The 26,028-nt window shown below is 36.7% G+C and overlaps 3 protein-coding genes and 1 long non-coding RNA gene across 6 annotated transcripts in view; 2 read left to right on the top strand and 2 right to left on the bottom strand.

Moving 5' to 3' along the window:
• Nucleotides 1-1,213: 1,213 nt before the first annotated feature.
• Nucleotides 1,214-3,254, bottom strand: LOC141431622 (uncharacterized). The gene has a single exon (XM_074092802.1). It carries the CDS (start codon nt 3,118-3,120, stop codon nt 1,345-1,347), a length of 1,776 nt encoding a protein of 591 aa, XP_073948903.1. The 5' UTR covers nt 3,121-3,254; the 3' UTR covers nt 1,214-1,344.
• A 3,821-nt stretch (nt 3,255-7,075) lies between these two features.
• On the top strand, nt 7,076-7,886 carry LOC141431623 (uncharacterized). The gene is made up of 4 exons (XR_012451736.1): nt 7,076-7,207; nt 7,294-7,425; nt 7,539-7,737; nt 7,824-7,886. It is a non-coding gene; the product is annotated as an uncharacterized lncRNA (long non-coding RNA).
• Nucleotides 7,887-8,138: 252 nt separating this feature from the next.
• Nucleotides 8,139-26,028, bottom strand: part of LOC141432126 (phospholipase A1-like) — a 40,030-nt gene continuing 22,140 nt past the window's right edge. For 2 of the 3 annotated variants that reach the window (XM_074093572.1, XM_074093571.1), the window contains exons 6-8: nt 9,619-9,810; nt 8,783-8,960; nt 8,139-8,293 (exon numbers count right to left, since the gene is read on the bottom strand). In XM_074093572.1, the coding sequence (XP_073949673.1) occupies nt 8,236-8,293; nt 8,783-8,960; nt 9,619-9,810 (428 nt within the window). In that variant the 3' untranslated portion in view covers nt 8,139-8,235. The remainder of the gene's footprint in view (nt 8,294-8,782; nt 8,961-9,618; nt 9,811-26,028) is intronic. The other variant, XM_074093569.1, reaches the window with a different exon arrangement.
• On the top strand, nt 12,755-24,986 carry LOC141432125 (aldehyde dehydrogenase X, mitochondrial-like). Its single transcript, XM_074093568.1, has 11 exons — nt 12,755-12,864; nt 18,356-18,460; nt 18,645-18,912; nt 19,002-19,118; nt 19,615-19,802; nt 20,257-20,359; nt 21,153-21,334; nt 21,761-21,922; nt 22,360-22,517; nt 23,270-23,344; nt 24,780-24,986. The coding sequence occupies exons 1-11, from the start codon at nt 12,835-12,837 to the stop codon at nt 24,853-24,855; spliced, it is 1,464 nt and encodes a 487-aa protein (XP_073949669.1). The 5' UTR covers nt 12,755-12,834; the 3' UTR covers nt 24,856-24,986.

A 26,028-nucleotide genomic window follows, 5' to 3' on the forward strand; every position in this document is an offset into this window, starting at 1 on the left:
AGGTAGTTAAAGTCTATACAAATTGCTTTGTTAATGACAGATTCATATGAGTATGACAGAAGACAGACTATAGACCTTGTATAGACTAAACGGGTTTAATTAATGCAGTTTCTTTAAATTTATATTTCTGGTTTCAAATTGAATTACTTGTCTCCTAAATTAATAGGTCAGCGAATTATTTTGAACGACTAATAAACACTTTTCAATCGACCGTATATTGTGTGATCCAAGCTACGTCTTAATGAATCAGGGGGCTACTACGAAATTCGAAAATCAAAGCACGTGACCTGCCGTCCCTCTCACCCTCGTATTAAATAATATTAGCGTCAGTGGGACGGCAATATACGAAGCCTGAATTTTGCACTTCGTTATAGGGACAGCATGGCGATTACTGTAATAGCAAATAAATTTGTAATAATGTCTGTCTACACATCAAATTTATTTAATAATCATCATAAAATAAACAGTGGACAAATTTCATATAGTGACCACTATTTTATATGTTACAATTTAAGTAATTAGCGAGTAAGTAGGTAAATCTTGTTGAGTCTAACATGAAGAAAAATGGTCAATCATAGATTTACATTTACAACTTTACCGCTCTGAGGGACAAAAGGTAACGAATGTACCTATCATGATAATGAGTCAGTTTGTGTGAAGGAAATGGGTCTATATTGAATAAATAAAAGGAGTTTTATTTACTCAATTGGATCTGAGAAATGAACTACTATGTCAAAATATCTATTATCAGGCTGTTTTAAAAATATACGTAACATCGAAGGCTAAGGCGAGACCTACGCGCTACACTACGCTCCACCCCCCTCTAGCCTTTTTTTGAACTTAACCAACTGAGTCGGTTTTGCCCTGCTCTAGCTATTTCATTCACTTGCTTGATAGAATTATGCGAATTCATTTTATAACAAATAAGTTATACTTAATTAATAATGTATGCCTATTTTAATTATACCCCGTGGTGACCTAGTGGTTTGACCTATCGCCTCTCAAGCAGATGATCGGGGTTCAAGCCCCGGCTCACACCTCTGAGGAGGCTTATGCTCAGCAGTGGGACGTATATAGGCTGGGATGATGATTATTATACTTAATATTTTATACTATTTTATAACCATACAAGTTCGATTTAAAGCATAATTATATTATGCGATATTACGAATTCATATAAGGACAATTAATGTTATGCGAAATAAGGGGCACCTTTAAAAATCAAATAATCATTTTATTTGCAAATTATTAACTTTAGTGGCAATGCGAAACGTATGCTTAAACTGTAACCTTAAATTTAGCACATAAACTAAGACAATCAAATAATGAAAAAAATAATAATAATCATTGTATTATCAACGGGGTTCGTGCTTTTGTTGGCCTCCCACGCTTTCTTTTCAAGGTAATATTATTATTTTGTGTTTTTGCTTCTGGAGGCGGGATTACATATTTCATTCTGATGGCTAAACCCAACAAATGCTTGCAATAATACTTGCTGTGAAATTCGGGACATTCACAGATCCCATGAACCCATTCTTCTTCTTTTTTTGGTAACGTTGTTTTCCAATAAGAAAAAAACACTTCTTTGTACTCGTCAAAATCGTTATATGTTTTTTCCGCTGTAGTAGTTTTCATAAAGTCGTCACCCGGGACCAGGTAGGTATTAGTTGTTGGTGTTGACAATATTATACTAATTTTGTAATCTTTTTTAGCCCATTCATATCCGGCGGTCCAAGCAGGTAAATTGACCTCCGGTGTGATTGCAAAGTGTTCTTCTAATGCCTCTTGTGTCCAGCTAGCAACCATATCCTTGGCGACCACTAGAAAACGGGATAACGGTATACGCTCACGGAGAGTATTTTCATCTTTAATGACCCTAGTAAAAGATTCGAGAGCGTTGTTAGTCGTAGGTGATAAGATTGGTGCTGCACCTAAATACCAGTTAGGGTTTTTCGTGAGCCACTCTATTTTGAAATATGCCACAAATGTCTTTTGCTCTCGCCATTTTCTTAAGAAATCCTTTGAAGCGGCAGTAAACACTTTAGGAGAAGTAGCACACTGCAATGCGTCTATATCTTGCAAAATTGATTTTCGGAGACTTTCATTAGTTGTTTGATCCAATTTTGTGCATATCTGCTTTTTAGCGTGTGCCCAACACATTCTAACTGTTGTTTCTTTTCCGAACACGTCAATAAAAGCATCTTGAATGTTTTTTGCGGCGTCGCATACCAAAACTTTCGGTTCAAATGCATTTGAGAAAATGGATGAAATGCTATCCTTTAATCCCTTAAACACCGTTTCAAAGTCTACTTTACGTTCATATGTAGATATTGTCAAGCAAATAGGATGAAATTTCCGGTTTTTATCACTTGTCCCAACTACCAAAACAGGAAACCCCTGCCAAATTAATTTGTAAGTAGCATCTGCATGTAAGATTTTGACAGTAAGACATCTTTTTAATAAATTCTTCGAAGACAAAACGAAGCAAAAGCTAGGATCAGCTTCCATGATATGGTAGGCTATTACAAAAACTTCATTATCGTCGTCAGGAATTTTTGTGCGGCTAATAACCCATTTTTTTAACTCGCCGAGGTGAATTGAGGACGTTTCATACTTTATACGCCTGCAGTACGCCAAATAATTATATAGCTGCTGTTTTGTAGGTATTTTAATTCTATCTATCTTATTTAGATTGCCTAAAATTGCTTTCGGCTTTAAGCGGAGGTCAAAAAGTTTGTTAATTTCCAATTTAGTTTCGTCGCAAATACCAAAATTGTAACTACTTTTGATGGAATCGTGATTATGCTCACAATCCGTGCGATACAATAACACCGCGTCCGAGTTCGTGTCAAATAACAAATATAACTGTGCAGCACACTGTTCTCCCTTTCGTGGCACTTTATTGCACCTATAAAATCGTTTTTTACCATCATATGTCAAATGGGTAGTTAGTATGGACCATGAATTTTCTTCTTCCACTGCTTTTTCGGCCGCACATACACTTATAAATTCTTCCACAAATATCCATTGTTTAGATTCACCACGTTTTTTTTTTGGTTGCTGCACTTCTTCCAAATCGTCATCGGAAAAGTATAAGGGGACCTCAGTTTTAATCGACATGTTAAAAAATCGTCGTTAAAACCACCATTACAACGTTTTTACAATTAAATTAATCAAGAAGCACTTCTAAATCATGTCCATAACTGTAAACAAACTCGTTGCGACACTCTGAATGCAGCACGCTCACTGGCGAAGCCGGCCGGTTCCCGCGCCTGCGCGCTCTCATTCCCGCGCACGCAGCGCACCGCGTAGTGTGTTGCTGATTTTCATTATTAAAAGAAGACGAGTTATTAATATTGATTTAGTTGCTAAGTAATTATTTACAATGCTCCTTATTGAGATATGATATTGATTAAATTAATATGTACGCACACGGATATTGAAGCGCCAAGTACCTAATTATTTTGAAGATAATATATAATTATCGGTAGCTAAGTTATGTTAATTAGTGTTTGTAAATTAGCGCGCGATTTTGCAGAATTTGCTGGCATTGTAAAAAGATGGCATATTAGAAGCTGTTCTATTAACCCATTGCTTACATACAAAAAAGACGTTCCGTTGCAGATGTTGAAGAAAACTTTAGTCGCTCCACTTATTATTTCCCTTATTAAACCAAGTACGCTTAAATTATCACACATTATTTTAGTTGTATTATTTACTTTAAAAATAAATAATTAAATTAAAATAAAATAAATATTTAAAGGGGCTCTAATACAACAAAGGCGATTTTTGCCGTTTTTTTCTAATGTCAAATGTTGTACCTATAGATAATGGTACGGAACCCTTCGTGCGCGAGTCCGACTCGCACTTGGCCGGTTTTTCAAACTTGTACCTACTTTTAATAGGCAGTTATTTGTTATGTAGGTATTATGTTTTTTAATTATTAGAAAATTTCTCTATAATCAAAATGGGCTAGTGTCCTGAAAAAAATATAAACCAAATCTAATAAGCCCGTCTGTTAGACTATCAATAAATATAAGACATGTATTTTTTTCACTATTAAAAAAAAATTGAAAGATGTAGTTTTGGGTGACGTCACGCAGTGTGACACTTTTTGGCCCCCACTTCTGAACTTTGACGAGCTTCATCTTCGTAATTTTTTGTTTGATTTAAATAGTACATTGTGTCTTAAGGACGGTAAGTGAGGAGTTACGAACGAGCTTCTATTAGAAGCCCGAAGTCGAAGACTGAGGGCTTTTATGAGTCGATAATGTTCGTAATTCCAGTACCACCCGTGCGACATACAATGTTTTTCATCACATTTGCGAGTAAAATTGTTTATTTGTAAAACAAAATATTTTTTTGCCGAAATTGCCGATACCTAAGGCTGCGCTTTTGGCAGTGCCAGCATCCTCCGCTGCACAGCGCGCCCGACGTGCGATTCAGTTGGTTCTAGTGTACCTACATCTGCTCTTCTCTGATTGCTATGTTTAGGAATAAAACAATTGTTCTACACCATTATTATATTTAACAAGATAATGGTCAAATTCACCATACGCAGCCAAGCTTGCCATCAGATAAGGTAATCACTCCTAAATCCCAATAAATTTTAAAGCCATTTTTATAGCACAAAGATTAATTTATACTCGTAGGTAGAGAGCGATCATTTTCTATATCACAGTACCATGTTAAAGCAAGTAACACTTTGTTTTACTATAAAATAGGCCGTTTTACAAGGACCGCCGACTCTATCTTCTTCTATTCTATCTATATCTAAGTATTCTATAATATTGTATACATATAATAAATCTGTAGAAAGTCGGTGTCTATTCATTGGAAATATTTTAGAAAAACTATTACTTGGGCCTATATTAGCGCAATAGAACCCAAAATAATGATTTTTAGAATTATTGTCTGTTTGTCTGTTTGCCTGTGCGTTTGCACACGCTAATCTTAGTCACCACTCAACGTAGAAGGATGCAGTTTTCACTGATGTGTTGTCCTTGCTTTGGATTAACATTTAATGTTTGTTTCATTCGAATCGGATCACATATAAAAAGATATGTCAATTCAAAGAAGAAAAAAATGGATATTTCGTAGAAATTGTTTTCCAACGTAAGATGAGCTGACGACAATATGGTCGACCATAATAAATAGGGTCATGCTAAGCGCGCGAGAGCATCTGGACGGGGTGTATGTAGCTCTAGTACCTCGGGAACGCGCGTGTGTCTATGCGCGAGTGCCCTCGCGCGCAAAACGCTCCCCCTGGACAGGCTCTAAGGGCCCTTCCTACACGACGTTTTTTTGCGCTCGTTTGTATCGATACAAACACAAGTCGAACGCTCAGCAAACGCAAGGAAGCCAGCAAGTTTTAACATTACACAAGATCTTTGCGTTTGTTTCAATACTAACGCCACGGTTTTCGAACGCAAACGTTTGTATCGCGTCTGGCCCTGTTCATCATCATCATCATCCCAGCCTATATACGTCCCACTGCTGGGCACAGGCCTCCTCTCAGAACAAGAGGGCTTGGGCCATAGTTCCCACGCGGGCCCAGTGCGGATTGGGAACTTCACACGCACCATTGAATTGCTTCACAGGTTTGTGCAAGTTTCCTCACGATGTTTTCCTTCACCGCAAAGCTCGTGGTAAATTTCAAATGTAATTCCGCACATGAATTTCGAAAAACTCAGAGGTGCGAGCCGGGGTTTGAACCCACGACCCTCTGTTTGAGAGGCGATAGGTCAAACCACTAGGCCACCATGGCTGTTGGGGCGTAGGAATTTTAAAATTAATTACATTAATTAACTGTACTTACATAATCCATATATATACGCTATGTTAACCACGTCTAATTTTTAGGAAGAAGTATTAACTAACACATAATTAAGGTTAAGTAAGGTACCAATGTAATTAAACTATACTTTCATCTAGTTATAAAATAAACTTAGAACTTATGTGGTATAGAAGCTTTCCTTTAAAATTTACCCCCTTGCTACTGTTGCGCCTATTATCACCTTTTGACGAGCACTGCATTAAGGTGCGACCAAAACGCTGCTTAAAAAACGGTGACGGCACGGAATCGCAGTGACGCACCGTATGCGCACCGTTTTTGTCGCATGCTCTCCACACCGCTGCTTAAAATACGGAATCTCAGTGACGTGTCGTAAACTTCAGGTCTTTACCGAACAAAAGTCGTGACGTTTACGGGACGTCACTGCGATTCCGCACCGTTTGCGTATTTTAAGCAGCGGTGTGGAAAGCATGCAAAAAAAAAACGGTGCGCATACGATGCGTCGCTGCGATTCCGTACCGTCACCGTTTTTAAAGCAGCGGTTTGGTCGCATCTTTAACCATGCATAAACAGAGATTGTGCTCATTGTTTCTATACTAAAGAGGCGGTAAGAGGTAAGAGCGTTTTCACACTATCCGATACCGATATCAACTCGCGGGACCTTTCAACTTGCTGATAAATTCTCTGGTGATATGTTCCGGACCGAAGACTAAAGACTGCACCGATTTAAAAGGCCACGTTACAGGTGATGCATTCTACACTTGGAGCTACAAGTTCTTAAAAACTGTGCACCGACAAAGGTAAATTAATTGAGTAGTTTACTTATTATTTACTTAGTGTGTATTTTTATCGCCAAATAATTTAAAAACAGGGCAAAAGTTTATCATAAATTTAGCCGTTTTGAAGCTATTTTATAAACAATGCATAGAGATCTCATTAAAATTATACTTTTTAATGATGACTTTATTTATCTCTTTAAATCACTTTGACATTTTATCCTTGCCAGATAAAAATAAAACAAAGATTGTTTTTTTGGAATCTTTTGTATTTTTTATTTCAATTCTAAATGTTTGTTTCTTTTACGGTCATCCCGTAAAACCCATATCGAAAATACAAAAAGTGGTGGTGTAGTGGTATAGCACGTGGCACGGAATGCCGAGGACCTGGGTTCGATTCCCAGCGCTGGTCTTATTTTTCTGGTTTTTCTATGCATCTATATTTCAGTTTGTATTGTCGATACAAATAAAACACACATTTCTTATAAGACGTTTGTGACTTGTTTTCACTTAGTTCACAACAGTTCTGATCTGAGCGAGCAATCGTTCATTCCTTTTGGTAAAGGCTGTGGTGGCCTAGGAATCAATTGGCTGACTGTACATCGGCAGAACAGCAAACACTTGGTCAAAACAAAATGTTTGTTCAGAGCACTAACTGAAAACACAACTTTTATGAATATCTAAAGGGTATTTTTCTAGTGGTGTTTTGTTCCCATTTTACAGGGGAAAATCGTGACATCATCAAATGACAAAGAGTTGGCGAGATTTCAGATGAGCAAACCTTGCGAACATCTGTTTCTGAGGCCCTTGCTGGCATCTATGTACAATGTTACCAAAAACTGCATGATCATGAAGGTAAGAGTTCATTTTCACACGACATCGCAACAAAGAAAATGCACGCACAATTGCATTTTAGGTGTAACTTCGGTATTATCTAATTTTAACCGAAAAAATCTTGTTTATTTCAGGGATCTCCGAAATAGCTCCAACGATTTCAATAACATTTACTAAGTGGGGGTATTCAGGGACGCAAATAATCAATCTAGCTTTGTCTTATCTCTGGGATAAAGCGATGTTTCCGAGTTTTAACCCGAGCTTGCCACTTTATACCTTTAGTTGAAGAACTCCGCGCATCCGAAATCATTAGAAACTCGGGTCTTTGCTCAGGTTTGGCATATTTCATCCCGAAAAGATAATAATGAAGTTTCTCGTAATTGACAATTTATAAGTTAATATATGTCCACTTTTTCCAGGGTCACAACTCGCGTAAAGTTGATATAGGACCAAATAGCTAACAACTATTTTGGGGGCAGATTCTTCTACGGAAATCTAGTGAATAAGTGTTTCGGGCACATCTGTACAACGACAACTGCAATTTTTCATGCACAATACTGTAGGTCACAATGAGTCCGAAATAATAATGAATACAAGGTATATGTAGTTATGAAATTAAAATCAAAGAAAGAACATTTTAATCATGCTGTTGAAAATAATCATTGTAAAAGAACTTTCGATATATTTTTGTGAGAAATAAAACAAAAAAAAATAACCTGACAAGTTTATTTCTTAGAAACATTATAAATAAATTATTAAATCAAGATTTTAAAATAAATTAGGTATAGTATGTACAATTTAAATAAATTACTTACTTAATTCGATGTAATGTTAGTCAAATGGGCATGCTTCTTCGTGATCCAAGCTTACGCAGTACATGCCTCGACACCTGGAAGAAAACAAATCGTTTAAGATAACTACAATCTAATCTTTATTTCTTTAAATGATGTATTACTTATAAAATCTTCTGCAAGTCACATTGAGATAAAAATCGTACTTGAATAACCAAATATCTGTAATAAGCGCCTACGAATGGAAAGCCCCATTCATAACTTAAAATCATTATCTAGCACACAACACTTTAAATAAGAATCCATTTGGTAGACAAAAAGGCGGCTACGTAGGTAACTTTGACGGTAATCATAAATACAAATAGTTTGTTTCCGAAAATATTAAAAAACACCAAATAATCTCAAAAATCGTCATTTCAAACATCAATATCTCAAAAACGGCTGAATCGATTTTAATGAAAGAAAACTAATAACCGTCCATCCGTTTGATAACTACGATGCCTGCCACAGACCGACAGACATAGGCTTCAAACTTACCTCACTTTTTTTCGTCAGGAGTTAAAAAGTCTTACCACCTGCAAACTTACGTATCAGGGGTGGCTTCGCCAAGGCGCACGGCTCGCCGGTCCAGTCTGATTCCCCAGCGACCCCGGTCCTTGGGGCAGTTGGAGTCACAGGGCACCCCCACCATCCGGATGCTCCGGTTCTGACGCACGCTGGCCGCGAAATAACAGGAGCTCATGAAATGGCTGCATCGAGCTATTCCTATAAACGCAAAAGGAATTTTATAAGCAAGTGCCATTTTCTTAATTATTAAAAAAAGGTGTATAAGAGGTAAAGTATGATCACATTGACCAGCATGTAGGTGAGGCCTGGAACTATTATAGGAAGTAGTTCTAGAAGCACGGAGATGACTGATATTTATGAATGATGATGAGCTGCAATTTTGCATAAGTCTACTTACGTATGTATCAAAGCTGTCAAACTATTTCTTGGGTATAGTTAAAGTCAGAAAATATTTTCCATGTCAAAGTCTTTATGAATTTAATATAAGATTGATTTTTACTCTCTCCTTCAGCTACACGTAGCGGGGAGATGGTTTTTTCTTTCTCGGTTAAATAGTATGAATATCGTTGGATAGGTTGGTGAATTTCTATGTCAATTTTCCGTTCTAGGAATCCATTTGGTAAATGCCCAAACATTATTTTTTCAAGTATTCTTTTTGTTAAGTCGAGTGTCCAAGCCGAGAATTATTACATAGTATGAAAAGAAGGGAACTAAAGGAACTACTGCGACTAACCCCGCTTTACTTCTACTGGCTAAAGTCTTGGCTTAAAAAATCTGAAAAAAAACCTACACTGCACAGCGATGCTGTACGCTTTTGGCCAGTTTTTGACAAAACATACCCAATACTAATACTCACGCATAAAATGCCCCTGGCAGCCAGGCTGCGTCGTGCCTCCATTGATGCAGAAGTCAGCGTGGCCTATCAGGCCTGTTTCACCCAGGAACCCGGCGTTGGTATGGATCACTTGCACCACTAGAGCGTCGTCCCGACTCAGACGGAACAGGCGCGAGCCATAGCCGGAGACAAGCGGCCGTGCTGGATCAAGACCTGTAAAATGGAAAGTAGTTTTTGCAGAAACAAAAGAAAGAAAATGTAAAGAAATTTATTCATTCTGAAAAATATTTCATAAAAATTTATCCTACTAATAATATGAGTGTGTATGTGTTTGTTACTTGCTGACACTAACAATTGGATGAAAATTGGTATTTAGATAGCTGGACGTCTTTAATATCACATAAGCTACTTTTGAAAAGAAGAGAAAAGCAAAGAAAGAAAACATTTATATTTGTGACAACATGGAAAGAATGGATAAGAATAAAAATAATAAAAATAGTCATCATGTCACGAAATGGTCCCAAATCAGCAATCTGCCGGTCTTGCGAACGACTCTGGTCTTCCTTTGGGACCATGTGGTCATCATACCTACTTACATTTAAAAAAAATATACAGTTAAATAAAGTGAGACCGATACAATATTCAGTTAAAAATACATTCCTATTTGAATGATAAAAAGAAACACTAACATTACAATATGGGTAGTGCCACCAGAGTTAAGGTCACGAACACCCAAGAATATGTCAGAACATAGACAGAATTACTTTCGTATCATTGTTAGTAAGGGTGGAAGTATGAGTGTATTATCTTTACAGTGTGATTAACGTTGCTATCATACATAATGGATTTGTGGACAAAACTCCTGGAAAAAACAAAGTCGATAACGGGATACCTATCCTTAAACTTTGAGAGATTTAAGCCAAATTGTCATTCCCGAAAACCCTCACATACCAAATTTAATTGAAATCGTTGGAGCTGTTTCCGAGATCTCGGAAATTATATATATAAAATTTTGGGGATATATATATATATATATATATATAAATATATATATACCTTTCAACGAGCAATTCTTATTTATATCTATATGTATATTCGTTGAAAGGTATTCTTATATAATGGAATAAACCAAATAATCACGGATTTTATAAATGATACCTGCTAGAACTAGATAGAACCATTGAAAGGTCAAAGAAAGACGTGACCGAAAGTTACAAGCAAGGGCGGGACAAAAAAACAATCGACTGTACTACTTGTAGTCATAACAATTAAGGATAAGAGTAGATATACCGAAAACAAAAGTTTAAATGCCAAGAAAAAGTTAGACACTACATTTTACATATTTCTTTAAATAATATATAATTAATTACATAGGTAGCACACTTATCATGCCACCCCTATATAAACAAAATATTACAATGATCCAATGTGAAATGTTTTACCGCAAAAGCACTAGTGCGTTCGAATATTTACTAAAGTTAAGCCAGCGACAGGAAGCTACGACAACGTATACTTGTTAGTTAGTTTGGTTTAAAAAAAATTGGTTTTGTCCACCGGAGGACATTTTTGCCAGTATCTAGTGGTTTTTGCCGTTGTATGATAGAAAAATCTAGAAGACAAAATATGGGAGGTAATGGTGGATGAACGGTGGCAGCGCGAAGTTGTTAAATTGGTTATATAGGCTAAGCGTGCCCAGATATTTTTGATAAAATTTTTGCTATAGTAGTTTATGAACTCGACTGACCCAAGGAATCAGTTATTTTTGTAGCTGTGTGTGTAACACTTCAACTCTCGTGGCACTACCTATATCCCTCCTGTTTTTATGTAATATCATTGTTTGTAACTTGGCTGTAATGTGCTATATTTTTTATGATGCTGGCAATATTTTATAATGTCACATTGACACTATGTATAATGATAGCACAACTTCGCAAGACAAGCTTACTTAGCAAGGTATTTTTATTATTATTTTGAGTTTATATAGGTACAGGTTTCTCATTAGCTCATAGCCGTGGCTTCATGCCTGTAGAAGAATTCCATCCTATGGAAATTTAAAAACTCCACCCATTTCCGTTGTCTACGCAATACATCGTAATAGTATGTACAATTTCCGCTTTCTAAGTCCAAGGTTTCGAGCTGAGCGTTGATTAGTCAGCTAAGAGTCAGCTTATCTATCAATTATGGCTTATATTGAACTAGCAGTTTCCCGCGACTTCGTCTGCGAAGAAAACGTTTATCGCGAGCCCTCGCGAAGAACTATTTTTTTCGGAATAAGAGATAACTTATTTTTATTCCGGTATTCTAATCTTATGTGTGCAAAATTACAGGCAATCGGTTCAGTAGTTAAGGCGTGAAAGCGAAACAAACAAACTCCTTTCGCATTTTGACGGTTAAGAATCAATAACACCTAATTATCATGCTAAAAGATATTAGATAGACGGTATTGGTTCTTAACTGTCCATTTATAATAATAGTAGGATCAGTAAGAACAGTTGAATTGATTGATTGTGCTTTACATTATCTATATACCTAATCGAGGGCATAAAATATGCCAAAGCGGCAAATTTCCACTACTCGTGATTTAGGTAAGTATACCATTTTCTAGTGATGTTCTATATGTTTCATTTAAAAAATCAGAACCCTAGTTAAGAAACTAATTTAATTATTGATTTCAACAAATTTAACGCCCAGACAACTGCCTCGTAATTTCTCCAAATTTTATTAAAATCAAATCAAAAATAAAAAAGTGTGAGTAACCACGGGTTATAAGACAAATTAAAGAAAATAGCAAGTATAAATTGCGATTTCTGTAAATTTGCTGTTTTTGAGATTTATATACTGTTTTGTATTTTGTCACACAACGGTAGAACGGTTTCTCTGACACAATGAACAAAAACAGCTTATGGATATCCCAAAGGATATAATAATAACAAACAATGAGCTCTCCAAATTCTCCTTTTGTTTTACACTGAAAAGTGAACATTGTCCAAAAGACATACCTACGAGTACGTGTACAGTCACCCAACAACGTAGGTCTTGTAAGTGTTATGTATGAGTCTTTCAACGATCTCGGGGAAACTTATATCAGTAAACATAGGTACGTAATATCAAATGCCTATGCGTTTTATCGCTCAGTGGTAATAATAATAGACGATGTAAAGAGCGGCCGGCGTTGTTATTTCCTCACTTTGTGGGAGACCGTGGTCGGCGACAGACGGGTGCATACCAAAAATAAACATGGCTAAAGTTGACATCAAATACACCAAGGTATTTTGTTCTATTTTTTTCGCGGTGTTGTGACAAGTGTTGTTTCATGGCTGGACTGTAATGTTGTTGCAGTTTTTAGAATTTTTTTCAATGTCGGAACCATCCGTGCTTTTATTGTTGAAGTACCTACATACTTATATACTTACACACCGGCCGTGTTTATCGGAAGTTCCAAAAAATATTTTAACTTTATTTAGTGGCTTACTATTCACAGACTTTCTTTACCGTCTGATCAAAAATAAGTGTTTCTTTTTTCATGTCTACTAGTACTATTATAGTACTTATGTATTTATATTTATGTTGGTATATTCACCAATAACTTCGACAATTGTCGTCTAATTAGGCAAATCTTTTTCTGTTTGAAAAGGACTCCCAGGATGGTCCCATAAAATTTTTATGAATAATATTTCGCAATCACAATCCTGCCCCGGCCAATGTCGAGGCTGAAAAAACATTATTGGTTAGCCGTTGTTCGGTAGCTCCGATAAAATAGTTATGCGGCCTGTACCCCTAGTGTAAGTTTTCGGTTACAAAATACGTCTCGATCGCGTTCGCGTTAAAATCTCAATTTATATGGAAACACGAACAGCGCCTCTAGCGGAACGTTTGCGATGTTAGTGTTTTCATACAAATTGAGATTTTAACGCGAACGCGATCGAGACGTATTTTGTAACCGAAAACTTACACTAAGGGCACTGTCTGTTGTCCAACATAATTTTGCGCTTATTGAATGTACCATACAATACAGGTAGTTTGACGAAGATACACACGAACAGTTGACAACCAAAAATAGATACTGGCATTATTTACTATGTTCTTCCAAAACGTATATTCAGAAAAACATTACTAAAACAATACTCTTATTTATAGCTAATGTATTTTTTAAAACAAGAAAATTATTACGTGACGTAGGTACGCGTAAGCGAACCACTCCTCAGTCCTAGTTCAAATGATGAATTAATACACTACCTATAGTAGAAATTATAGTCAATGATGATTTTTAATTTGTGTCTTGATTGATTCCTATTTTAACGGCTTCATCGCGATAAAATGACGAAATGTAATGTGTTTCAGATGATAACAGAGAAATAATTTATGCTTTTCAACTTTAAACCTCGCATTGTATGCATTTTTAAATGCTTGTGTAAACAAATTTACAATACCAAGCGCTGTTCAAAGTATATTATTTCAATATCTCATACCCAAAATACGTTTATTAATATCGCGAATATTCCGTTTATCAGCCGGCCGGGCTATATATTTACTTTCAAAATAACTAATATCATTCACTAAATTGACCATAAATTAATACACAATGTGTGTGTTATTTTATTACATGTCTGATCTGATCTATATGTTGGGTAACGTCGTCCAACGTGAGAGACGTTATTATACGTTAGCATGAACGCCTAGAATTTCCATCTCACTTGAATTATAACCGCTTTTTTTTTTATTCGACTGGATGGCAAACGAGCAAGTGGGTCTCCTGATGATAAAAGATCACCACCGCCCATAAACATCTGCAACAAGCTGGCCCAAAATGCAGAGTGGGCAAACTTCTTGAGCTAAGTATTACATGCATACCTGGATAACCTCGATATTTGTAAAATCGGACAGTGTGATTTTGATTTCCCAGCTAAATCAATTTTTCACATTCAACACCCTAATGTTTTAAACTTCATCTAAATTATTAGTTCTCTTTGTAAGATCTCAAAGATTTATGCTATACCTTACTAATATTATAAATTCGAAAGTCTGTCTGTTACTTTTTCATGCTTAAACCGCTGAACGAAATTGGATTAAATTTGATACGCAGATAGTTTGGAGTTTGAAACCCTGGGATGGATATAGCTTAGTTTTATCCCGGAAAATTGCATAGTTCCCGCGGGATATCTATAAACGAATCATTCGTAGACAAAGTCGCCGGCAATATTTAGCTTTATATTATAGTAGGTATAGGACGAGTGTCTACTGGATGTCAACAAGGATCCTAAACATAGTTTGAACGTAATTTTAATAATAAGCAACTTGTCTGCTTTAAATAAATGTTTACCATATCAATTACTCAACCATGTGCAAAAGCTGTCATAAACATCATTTGAATAATGGTTTACTCAGTTGGTAACCGTATTGTTGCAGATGAATGGTTTTAAAAAACATGTCGCCCTCTCTTACAAAATATGACTCTTCTTTCGTTATTAATATCATTGTACGTAATTAAAATGATTCACAAACATTCCACAATCAAATAAAAACAGATTCAAATTTTGCTGAATGTACATTACAAACTGATAATTATAATTCATGAATATGAACTACGTAGGTATTAATATCACTACTCGCATTTACGAATGGCTGGTTAAAGCCAGGTTATCAAACCAGCCATTTATTATTGTAAATAAATATCACGGGACCATTCACACCAATTGACCTAGTCCCAAAGTAAGCTTAAGCTTGCGTTATAGTTTAAATAACCGGTTTTCATTATTAACAGTTTAAAATACGATACATTATAATCTTCACTCATAAAAAAAAACGTAAATAGAATTGCCTTCCAATGTTTTTTTCTGTCCATAACTTCGCGTGGGAGGAGGAGGGTTCTCTTTAACTTAACAATTTGTAGGAACTCGAAACTAACTAATTCGAAACTTGTTGTGGATTAGTAGTACCTATTTGTAATTTGTTTATTCCTTAACTACCTGATAATAAATTACTTTCTTACTAAAACTTAAATCACTGTTAATTTGGCTAACGCAAGTGTAGCTTGGTGTCTGTTTTAATTTTAGCATTGATCCACCAACTGTGTCAAAAGTCTTCCATAACTGCAAAACACATTCTACCAACATTAAAACGCATAACAATAATCCCATTTTGTCCGTGGTTACTGAAATTACAGACATCCATGATTCCGGCTTTGTGGCAAACCAAACAATGGCATGCAAACTGTTCATTGTGAATAAACGACAGTAGGTAACTGTGCAATTGATACTACACATCTCTACCCACACCCAACTCAATGAACACGACATATGTCATTCAATCAACTGTTGGGATTGCAAATTCATTTTATTATATATAACTAGCTTTTACCCGCGGCCCGCGGCTTCGCACGCGTAAACTATTCGGTGTGGTAGCTGCAATTTAAATTTTCGGGATTTTACAAAATTTCCCTGGAAATTTCCAATATTTATATCGTGGTCTTCATTGAGGTTGTGTTGTGAATAACTGTACAAAATTGAAGACTCCAAACCCAGTGCTGAAGTTTCAAAATTTTTCCCTATCCAAATTCAAATTCAAATCATTTATTCAGTAAATAGGCCGCAATGGGCACTTTTACACCTCATTTTTTAAACTACCAGCACTTTTGGAAAGACCATCATTGCCAAGAAGAATGCGCTGCAAGAAACTTGGCAGAAAGTCATTTTTTCAAAATAAAATAATTACAAATAAAATACTTAAAAACTACAGTATACAATAAAAAAAAATACGAAATAATAATAATAAAATACAGGGATGTTAGGGGTCCCTTAGTTACAAAACTATACCGTGGGAATATCGGGATAAAAAGTAGCGTACTTATGTGTTATTCCAGACATACGGCTACCAACATCCAAATTTCATGCCTCTAAGCCTAGCGGTTGTTATTTCGACATTTTATTCCTAGGTATCTCGTGGTAATATCGGGTCAAAAAGTCGTCTGTGTGATTTTCTAGACATCCAGCTTCCTACATACCAAATTTTATGACTCTAAGCTCAGCGGTTAATATTTCAAGATTTTATCCCTATCCCGTGGGAATATCGGGTAAAAAAATAGATTATGTGTTATTCCAGAGGTCCAGCTACCTACAATACATACCAAATTTCATGGGTCTAAGCCTAGTGGTTGTTATTTCGAGATTTTATCCCTAGATATCTCGTGGGAGTATCGGGTCAAAAAATCGCTTATGTATTATTCCAGACGTTTAGCTACCTACATACCAAATTTCATGACTCTAAGCCCAGCGGTTATTATTTTAAGATTGTATCCTTATCCCAGGGGAATATCGGGATAAAAAGTAGCCTATGTGTTATTCCAGAGGTCCAGCTACCTACATACCAAAATTCATGGCTCTAAACCCAGTGGTTGTTATTTCGAGATTTTATCCTTAAGTATCCCGTGGGAATATCGGAATAAAAAGTCACCTATCTGTTATTCCAAACGTCCAACTATCTACATACCTAATTTCATGACTCTAAGCCCAGAGGTTGTTATTTCAAGATTTTATCCCTATCCCGTGGGAATACCGGGAATAAAAGTATCCTATGTTTTAATCCAGGTTATAAACTAACTTTTCGCCAAATTTCATCCAAATCCGTCCAGCCGTTTCAGCGTGAAGAAGTAACAAACATACTCACTCACTCACTCACATACTCACTCACTCACTCACAAACTTTCACATTTATAATATTAGTAGGATTCATCGTGGCTGAAAAAGAAACTGTTACAAATTTGTTAATTACTCGATTTAGGATTAACCTTAAAAGTAACTTTTTTATGATTGTTACTAAACAAACCTAACTGATTCTCTAAGTTAGGCTCTCAAAGAAAGGAAAAAAACATTTATTTTCATCCATGATATTACAATAGTTAGGTACGACTGTAGAAAAAGACGCATGGTAATATACATGTGTTACCACGATATATGTTCCCAGCTGAGCATGTCGGATTTACGGCAAACAATCAAATAAATGTAAATTACAGCTAGTAAACATTACATCAAGAGAAGATATCGAACTCGATTCATTATCATTACAAATCTTTTTAAATTTCGTGTTTTAAAATTAGTTAAACTACTAGAACAATTATTATTATAATCTACAAAGGTATGTTAAAGATTACCGAACAGGTTATCAAGATTACTCCTAAGACATTTAACACGTAAATCAAAACAAACGTTTTTGAAAGTCATCCTGATTATTTATCGTAATTCTTAGGTATCTGCACTCTGTTAATAATAATAGTTTAATGTCATAATATTGTGCAATACTGGAACTACTTGAAATAGCCGAGTAGTAGGTGGCTTTTTAGTAGCGAAGGCCAAGTTGATCAGCTTGTTAAACGTTTGATTGGACGAACGCATTAAGAGAGTTGTTCAATGGACAAAGATAGGTCCGGTCCATTCTTAGGATGAATTTTCATCTTCATATTTAGACTTTTATTTTAAAAGCACTTGTATTTTCGAAGTAATTTATTTGAAAGCTGACAAAATTTCACCTTATTTCACGACTTATTACTTAATAAAAAAGTTAGCACAATCAGTTAAATCCACTTCATACAAATACAAAACTATTTCACTAAAATCAGTTAAATTCATCTCACTATCTAGAATTATTGGTACTTTCCTTATAGGCTTAAATCGTAATAGGACAAGATTTGAATGATAACACAGCTTTAGATTAAGGCTGAAGAATTCGTGAAAATAAACTAAGTACCTATATATCTTTTTTACAGTTGTTCATCAACAACGAATGGGTAGATGCAGTTAGCAAGAAGACCTTTCCGACTATCAACCCTCAGGATGAGAGTGTTATCGTCCAAGTTGCGGAGGGAGACAAGGTAGGTACAGCTTCATAGCAAACCAATTCATAAGTATTTTTTTTAGTTATATGTCCCGTTGCATTGACGTTGACGTGAACTAGATCAGATATAATAGAAATTATATTCTTATGGCGTCCATTTACATCCTGTATACGTCAAAGTAATATATAACAAGCATTAAAAATCCCTGTTTATCTTCAAGGCCGATATAGATCTTGCCGTTCAAGCCGCAAAGAAAGCATTCCACCGCTATTCGGAATGGCGTACTCTGGACGCGTCCCAGAGAGGCAGACTGCTGCTCAAACTGGCTGATCTGATGGACAGGGATGCCAAATACTTGAGCGAACTGGAAACTCTGGACAACGGCAAACCAGTGACTCAAGCCTACGGAGAAATCATCTGGGCTGCTGGCATCGTCAGATACTATGCTGGCAAGGCTGATAAGATCCTTGGAAGCACAATTCCTGCCGGTGAGTTTAAGTTCTTCACTCGTTTCATAACTTTGATATCAAGTTTAGAAGAAACGAACACACTACTCAACTCATTTTTTTTGTTACAGATGGCGATGTTCTGTCCTTCACTCTCAAGGAGCCAGTTGGCGTTTGTGGCTCAATTTTGCCATGGAACTACCCAGTTCCAATGTTCATTTGGAAGATCGCTCCTGCTTTGGCTGCCGGTGAGTAACTCCGACGTAAGAGGTTATTTTAGCTTTTGATGATAGTATCACTGTTGTCAATGATGATGATATCCTGAGATCTCCTCAGCGCAGCAACATAGGACACAATAAAGATTTTTGTGGTACTGATCCATGGCTCCAAAGTCCTGCCAGTTGGAACCAATAATCAAGAACTTGTCAGTGCTTGTAGACACCTGTAATTCTAGAGGGGAAACAGATGCATTGCTTGCGAATAGACAGACGTAGGTGGAATGTCCTCGCAGTAATTTCCTCAGCTATGTTTGTGTCAGCACCTCTTCTTACCGCAGAACAAGTGATCCGGATCTTGCATAAAACTAAGCAAATTTACAAATTTAAAGTGAAAGAATCTTTACAAGTACCTATTCGTTTTTGTAAGGAGTAGGTACACGTTACCAGAAAAAATACCTATGATGACTGTATCCGATACCTACCTAATGCTTGAGAAAAATCTAAATATGTCCTGCACCGTTTTCAGGTTGCACCCTCGTCGTGAAGCCCGCGGAACAGACTCCCCTTACTGCCTTGGCCCTCGCAGCTTTGGTCAAGGAAGCAGGGTTCCCGGCAGGAGTGGTGAACGTGGTTCCAGGCTACGGTCCCACGGCCGGCGGAGCGCTGACCCACCACCCCGACGTCGACAAAGTCGCCTTCACTGGCTCAACTGAGGTAAAATTCTTAATTATGGAGATAATAAAGTAGAACTTTTAGAAAAAGTCAACCTCATGGTAAAATTTTTGCTACACGCAGCTACGCATACAAAATTTCAAGTTCAAACACCAGCAAATTTACTTGCAAATTTTGTCCCGAAAATATGAACTAACAATATCACAAGAGAGGTAAAAAAAATGCTAATTGATTTTACAAATTTAGATTAATACTATCAACTACGTACGATACCGAAATTAGTGCGTTGATTTGTCCAAATATTTAGCCATATTTCTTGAAATAAATCCCAAACAACTTTTTATATTTAGATACAATAATAATTCAGAAGGTCGATATAGAACCAACAATGCCAAGGTCAAGTTTGCCTACCCATAATTTTAACTGGCATCTGATAGTTAATTGCTAATGTAAGTTACACAAAGGTAAAAAATGTTCACTATATTGTTTTTTTTAGGTGGGCCGTATCATCATGAACGCTGCTGCCGCAGTCAACCTCAAGCGGGTCACTCTCGAGCTCGGAGGCAAGAGTCCTCTGGTCATCTTCAATGATGCTGATGGTACGTAACAGCCTTTAGCACTTAACCAATTCCTAATTAAACAGTACGACAGTCATTTGTTTTGCTCAGTCACGTAAATGCTAATTCATTACACGTGTGAGGATCATTAGGTATCGTACGCGAATGTTTCCATAACAACACTAAAAAACGTGTTTATCGAGACACCGTTTAATTATCTACCTATATATAAATAAAAATGAATCACCAACAACATGTATGCACGCGCTTGAATTGAATAATATTTTTTTGTTGTATTCGTTTGTCAGTACAAGGTTTGTACTAGAAAATCGGACTACTCTGTAAAAAGCTATGCGTGGTCAAACATATAAAGTGTATATACCTACGCGTTGACTTGAGAACATCCTCCGTTTTTTTTTCGTCGGTTAAAATAAAAAGACTGGAACGGGGGCGAAGCCGCGGGCAACAGCTAGTTTTTCAAATTCAAATTAATTTATTTCGCTTGATTTCGGGTACAAAAAGATTACATAAATTGCATTGAGTTTCACTAAAACCTACCGGATATAATTCTATATAATTCGGAATTCGTGTATAATTGAGGCATTCTCTCCAAAGAAAAAAAGTGTGTATTGCTCTCAGAGTGCATCCTAGTATGTATCTCAAAAAAAGTCCGTACCTACCGTAATGCTGCATCATTTATTCGTCTCGAGTTTTTCTTATCGATTCAAAATATGTATTTTTTGTGTTGAACAGGGTTAAATTATTTTAAGTACCTATTTGTTTCAGGGTACGATAATTTAAAACCAAATTAAAAGAATTTGATTTAATATTTCAGTGGACAAGGCGGCCGATATCGCCCATAGAGCCGCTTTCGCCAACGCTGGTCAGTGCTGTGTGGCTGCTACCAGAACGTACGTCCAAGCTGGCATCTATGACAAATTCGTAGCTAAGGCTGCTGAAATTGCACAGAAGAGGAAGGTTGGCAACCCTTACGAGGAAGTGGAACAGGGCCCACAGGTAATAATGGCAACATAAATCTTAAATGTACATAATATACTAAACAATATTCTTTTACTTCGGCCTCTCTATTATTGAAGATCGGCAGTCAGTTGATTTCCTTGTCCAGAGTTACCCTGAACAGTCGCTTCACGGTGCGTTCATCAAAACCGACCAACATGGGAAATTTAATTATGGTAGTTACCTGCTACCTTCCATCGCATTTTTTTGCTTACTGAATATTATTTGGAATAAAGTGACCTTTAATTTAAGTTCGACGAAAAAGGCCAGCCAGCATAATAAATAAACGTTTTTTTTTCTGTCAGGGTCCTTCTGTTTTTCTTTTTGGTCTCACATTATTTTTCTTCGTTATTACCGTAGTTCATAAGCCTGGCTTGCAGGCTCATCGTTGGTCGCTGGCCATAAAGTATTTAATTTACGTTGCAGATCGACAAGGAAATGTACGATAAAGTGATGAGCTACATCGAATCCGGCAAGAAGCAAGCGCGCTGTGTGGCCGGCGGCAACCGGGTCGGCAGCAAGGGCTTCTTCATCCAACCAACCGTGTTCGCGGATGTTACTGATGACATGAAGATTTCCAGGGAAGAGGTGAGATCTTGAAATTGATTACGATAACCATCTCCTGAAGTAAAAAGCGACGAGGAACAACTGAGGTTTCTTTTGGCCCATCGTGAATCAATCCGCCACCCGTTAATGGGTCGTTCTTATTATAATTGATGCCGTTCTAGTGAAAATTAGTAAGTTCTTCTAATCCTTTTTTTAGATAACTATTTTCAAACAGATAACAGGTAATTGACAAGACAACAAGTGATTGTAGATCAAAATTATCGATCATGAGTGTTGTTTTAACCACAAATCTGAATACGGAATCATCTTGAGAAAACTGCTACAACTCGATTATGTGTCAGTCCTTCAACTTGTGTGCCTGAGCCCTGTCAGGATCAAGACAAGGAAAATGAATTCTATCTATCGGATTGCTTTGGTCTATTGATTAACTTACTAAAATTTTATGTTGTGGTCTTCAGATCTTCGGCCCCGTCCAGAGCATCCACAAATTCGATAGCTTCGAGGAAGTCGTTGACCGCGCCAACGACTCCAACTACGGACTCGGCGCAGGCGTCGTTACCAACGACGTCAACATTGCACTTGCTTTCATCCGCCACGTACGCGCTGGCAGCGTATGGTAAGAACTGAAGTTTAGCAAGCGTTGTCACAATCGCATTTACCGTCTCATTCAACTAATCATTGGCTGCGCTATCATTAGCGCTACACTGACACCTGAGGCGAGACTGTGTCCGCTTTTGTAAATGTTTTAATTATTTTGAATTTAATGTAATGATATTGTATTTATTTTCCTTTTCTTTTGAATATTTCTATTTTCCTCTTTACCGCATGTAATTTTAACTGTTTGCCTATCTTCTTCTTAATAAATTGTCTTCTCTTAACTAGGTTAGCTGAAAGATATCCCTTTTTAGGGATAAACTCGCCTTTGCTCTCCTTTTTGTGTATTTGTATTTTATTTTGATGTGCAATGAAGAGTTTACATACATACATACATTAGCTTTAAGCAGATGTCGTGAAGAATTGAGTTGAAAAACCCATGTCATCTCCGCTCTGTTTGCAATGTGATAATGGCGATCAATTCCACCGCATTTCTAGATAATTCCGCTCCTTTTAGATAGAAACTTAGCTGCTTACACTGTACAATACTTTGAGCAAATTATCCAGCGAACTAGTTTTAGTCAAATAGCCGTCATAAAGATATATCAATATCAGCCTCTTTCCATAACCGCTATCAAAAATAGCAATATTTTACAGCTATCTTGATGATCTGGTATAATATTAAATTTGTCTGCTATTTGGACAGTAAATTGCGGCAAATATTGTAGACTGTAAAATAAATGGACTACAGTAATTTTTCTTCTTTGTCTCCAGGGTTAACACCTATGAACACGTGACCACCCAGACACCGTTCGGAGGCTTCAGGGAATCTGGTCTCGGGCGCGAACTGTAAGTATTTGAAAAAGTTAATTGTAGAGAACTTGTGTGTTTAGAGCAGGGGCTCCCAGCCAGTGGTCCACAAGAGCTAAAATAGGGTCTGCGAAAGATTTTAAGCTCTGACCAACCACTCGCCGGCATGCTGCAGCAGCACGTTTTTTGAACGGCGGGCCAATGAAAAGCAATAGACATTTTAATTTATTTATTTTTAACTTTGTGGCCTACAAGGTACTTACCCTGGTTTGATTATGCCAGCCTTCCCAGGGAACTACTCGGGCTGGCATTTCGTGTGCGGTCTCGTCACATTCCACTAAACTATTTCCTAAATTTGATGAGAATTGTACAATCACCCTTGTGCATAGGTTGTAGTAAGACTGAAGACCTTCTTAATTTTCTTCTGGAATGTGATCAGAATATGGACATCAGAAACAGGTATCTGGACGGTATGGGCTTGTTGAATGGAGGTGTAAATGCGATTCTGAGTCAACCACTTTGCGAAGAAGCGATGCTAATTTACAGGTTCATTAGACAGGCCTTTGTATCCAGAGACTAGGTTTCAGTACAAGGGAGAGTTTAACATGTATCTGAGGCTCCCCATGAGGCTGAGAGAGTCACATTTGGTGTACTAAAGCCTCGTTAAAATATAAGATAAAAAAAATACCTTGTGGTCCCTAAAATGAAACAAACGTGATCTTTGGCAAAAAAAAGGGAAACCACTGGTTCAGACGCAGAACTTCATGTTTAAATAGCATATCTAAGTCCTGCAATACACATGAAGCAAGTTCACGCTAGGTTGTGAGCTTTGTATTGTTCCGGTCGGCGTCTTTCACGTTTTTATCTCTATTCCTGAATAAATGCAGTATTATTGGCACACATGCCAAGTAAAAGTAATTAGATCTATTAGCCAAACCGTTTTACTTGCACTTTTCATTTAGTACCCGATGATTTAGTTAATACGTGATGTACACTGCGGTATAATGATATACGAGTAAATATTGTCAATGTGCTTACGAAAATATATTTTTTATTTTCGGGTAAGATTGTGTTTCTACCAGAGATGTGCGATGTGTTACAAGAAATGTGTTTTTCATGAACCAATAGAAACGCTTCATTTACCTATCCTTGCACAGCAGAGCTCTAGTGGCAACAACTGAGTAGAGCCAGGACCGGTCAATGGAGTGTTTCTATTGGCTCATGAAAAACACATGCTCGCCACGTCTCTTCCCACATCTCTGGTGGAAACGCAACCTGTTTTTACCCGACTGCCCGAAGGAAGGTTATTCTTTTCACCGCACGAGTAGTTCTTACTAAGATATCCTTTATTAGAGATAACTTCGCCTTTCTACTTCTTCCTGACCATTTCTATTCTTAATTTTTATGTGCAGCAAAGAGTTTACCTGCTTAAATAATTTTATACATTTAATAATGTATGATTGTTTTCTTACAGGGGCGAAGAAGGTATCCAGCAATACGTTGAAAATAAGACTGTAACCCTCAACCTTCCAAAGAAGCCTCTGCTTTAAACCGAAAATTTATTCTAGGTCCTTATTTAATATTTTTACCTACTGTTTCTTTCGAAATTTTAAAAAAAATCTTTTACGATTTACATTTACTTATGTTATTATAAGAAATATTACACGTTATTATAAACTGATTTGGATTGTATTACTTATCATACTAGCCGTTACCCGCGACTCCGTCCGCGTAGAACTCGGTAATTGCTATCCTGCGGGAACTATGCAATTTTCCGGGATAAAAACTATCCTATGTCCTTCTTCGGGATTCAAAATATCTGTATACCTACCGAATTTCATCTAAATCGGTTCAGCGGTTTAGACGTGATGAAGTAACAAACAAACAAACAGACTTACAAACTTGCGCATAATATTAGTGGGATATCTATCGTCGTTGCGAGAGCACGTTTTTTATGAATGCTGAACATTATATAATATAATCCATGAACTACCTTAAACTTCTTGAAATAAGCCAGAATAAATAAGCTAAAGCTTTATTTTATATAAATTAGGTGTTTAAATCGTTAGTATAAGAAAACATATGAATGAACAAGGCGTATGATTAGTGATATTATTGATTCCGATGATTATGAATTTCAATCTTAAGTATAAAAAAAAATATTTAGAGTGATCGTTATGATGTAAAATGGTATGACAAGCATTTTCGGACTTCCGATAATAGGACTGCTGGTGCTATCCCCGGTCTGGGTCGTGGCTGGTTCAACAGGTATCCATTGCTGTACAGAGGGGCAATGCTGCCGGGATAATGGGGACTTTTTAAACCGGGCACGATGCAGGGAGGGGATTTTTAGGTTAGTTTTTTTAATAAGTTTATATTTTTTATTTTATTATTTTTGACTGTATATTGCTGATACTCGTAGTTATAGTTAGTTAATATTTCTTAGGTTAATTCTTTTTTTATATATAATAGGACTTAAAATGTTCTCTCGTTCTTATCTGCGTTAGAAATAATTATATATATAAACTTTTAGCCTTTATACTATAACGAAGGTCTGGCTGCCGCGGGCTCTGGCTCTATAAGTACCTAGTCAGTGAGCCAATCTAGATATATAATCTATATACGCCAAAAGGAACTAAGGCGCCATCTAGAGATGTTGTATTTTATCCGTAAGTACTCGTATACCTACCTACGTAAGCACTGTCTAGTGTCTATTAACCACA

Source organism: Choristoneura fumiferana, chromosome 10 (genome assembly GCF_025370935.1).
Source record: "Choristoneura fumiferana chromosome 10, NRCan_CFum_1, whole genome shotgun sequence".
Lineage (NCBI taxonomy): Eukaryota > Metazoa > Arthropoda > Insecta > Lepidoptera > Tortricidae > Choristoneura > Choristoneura fumiferana.

Bases quoted from the DNA above. Each gene is read 5' to 3' on its own strand.
- LOC141432125 (XM_074093568.1), top strand. From the start codon at position 12,835: ATGGCTAAAGTTGACATCAAATACACCAAG. The intron at 20,360-21,152 runs GTACGTAACAGC...TTAATATTTCAG, and splicing joins CATCTTCAATGATGCTGATG to TGGACAAGGCGGCCGATATC. The intron at 21,923-22,359 runs GTGAGATCTTGA...TGTGGTCTTCAG, and splicing joins TGAAGATTTCCAGGGAAGAG to ATCTTCGGCCCCGTCCAGAG.
- LOC141431622 (XM_074092802.1), bottom strand. From the start codon at position 3,120: ATGTCGATTAAAACTGAGGTCCCCTTATACTTTTCCGATGACGATTTG.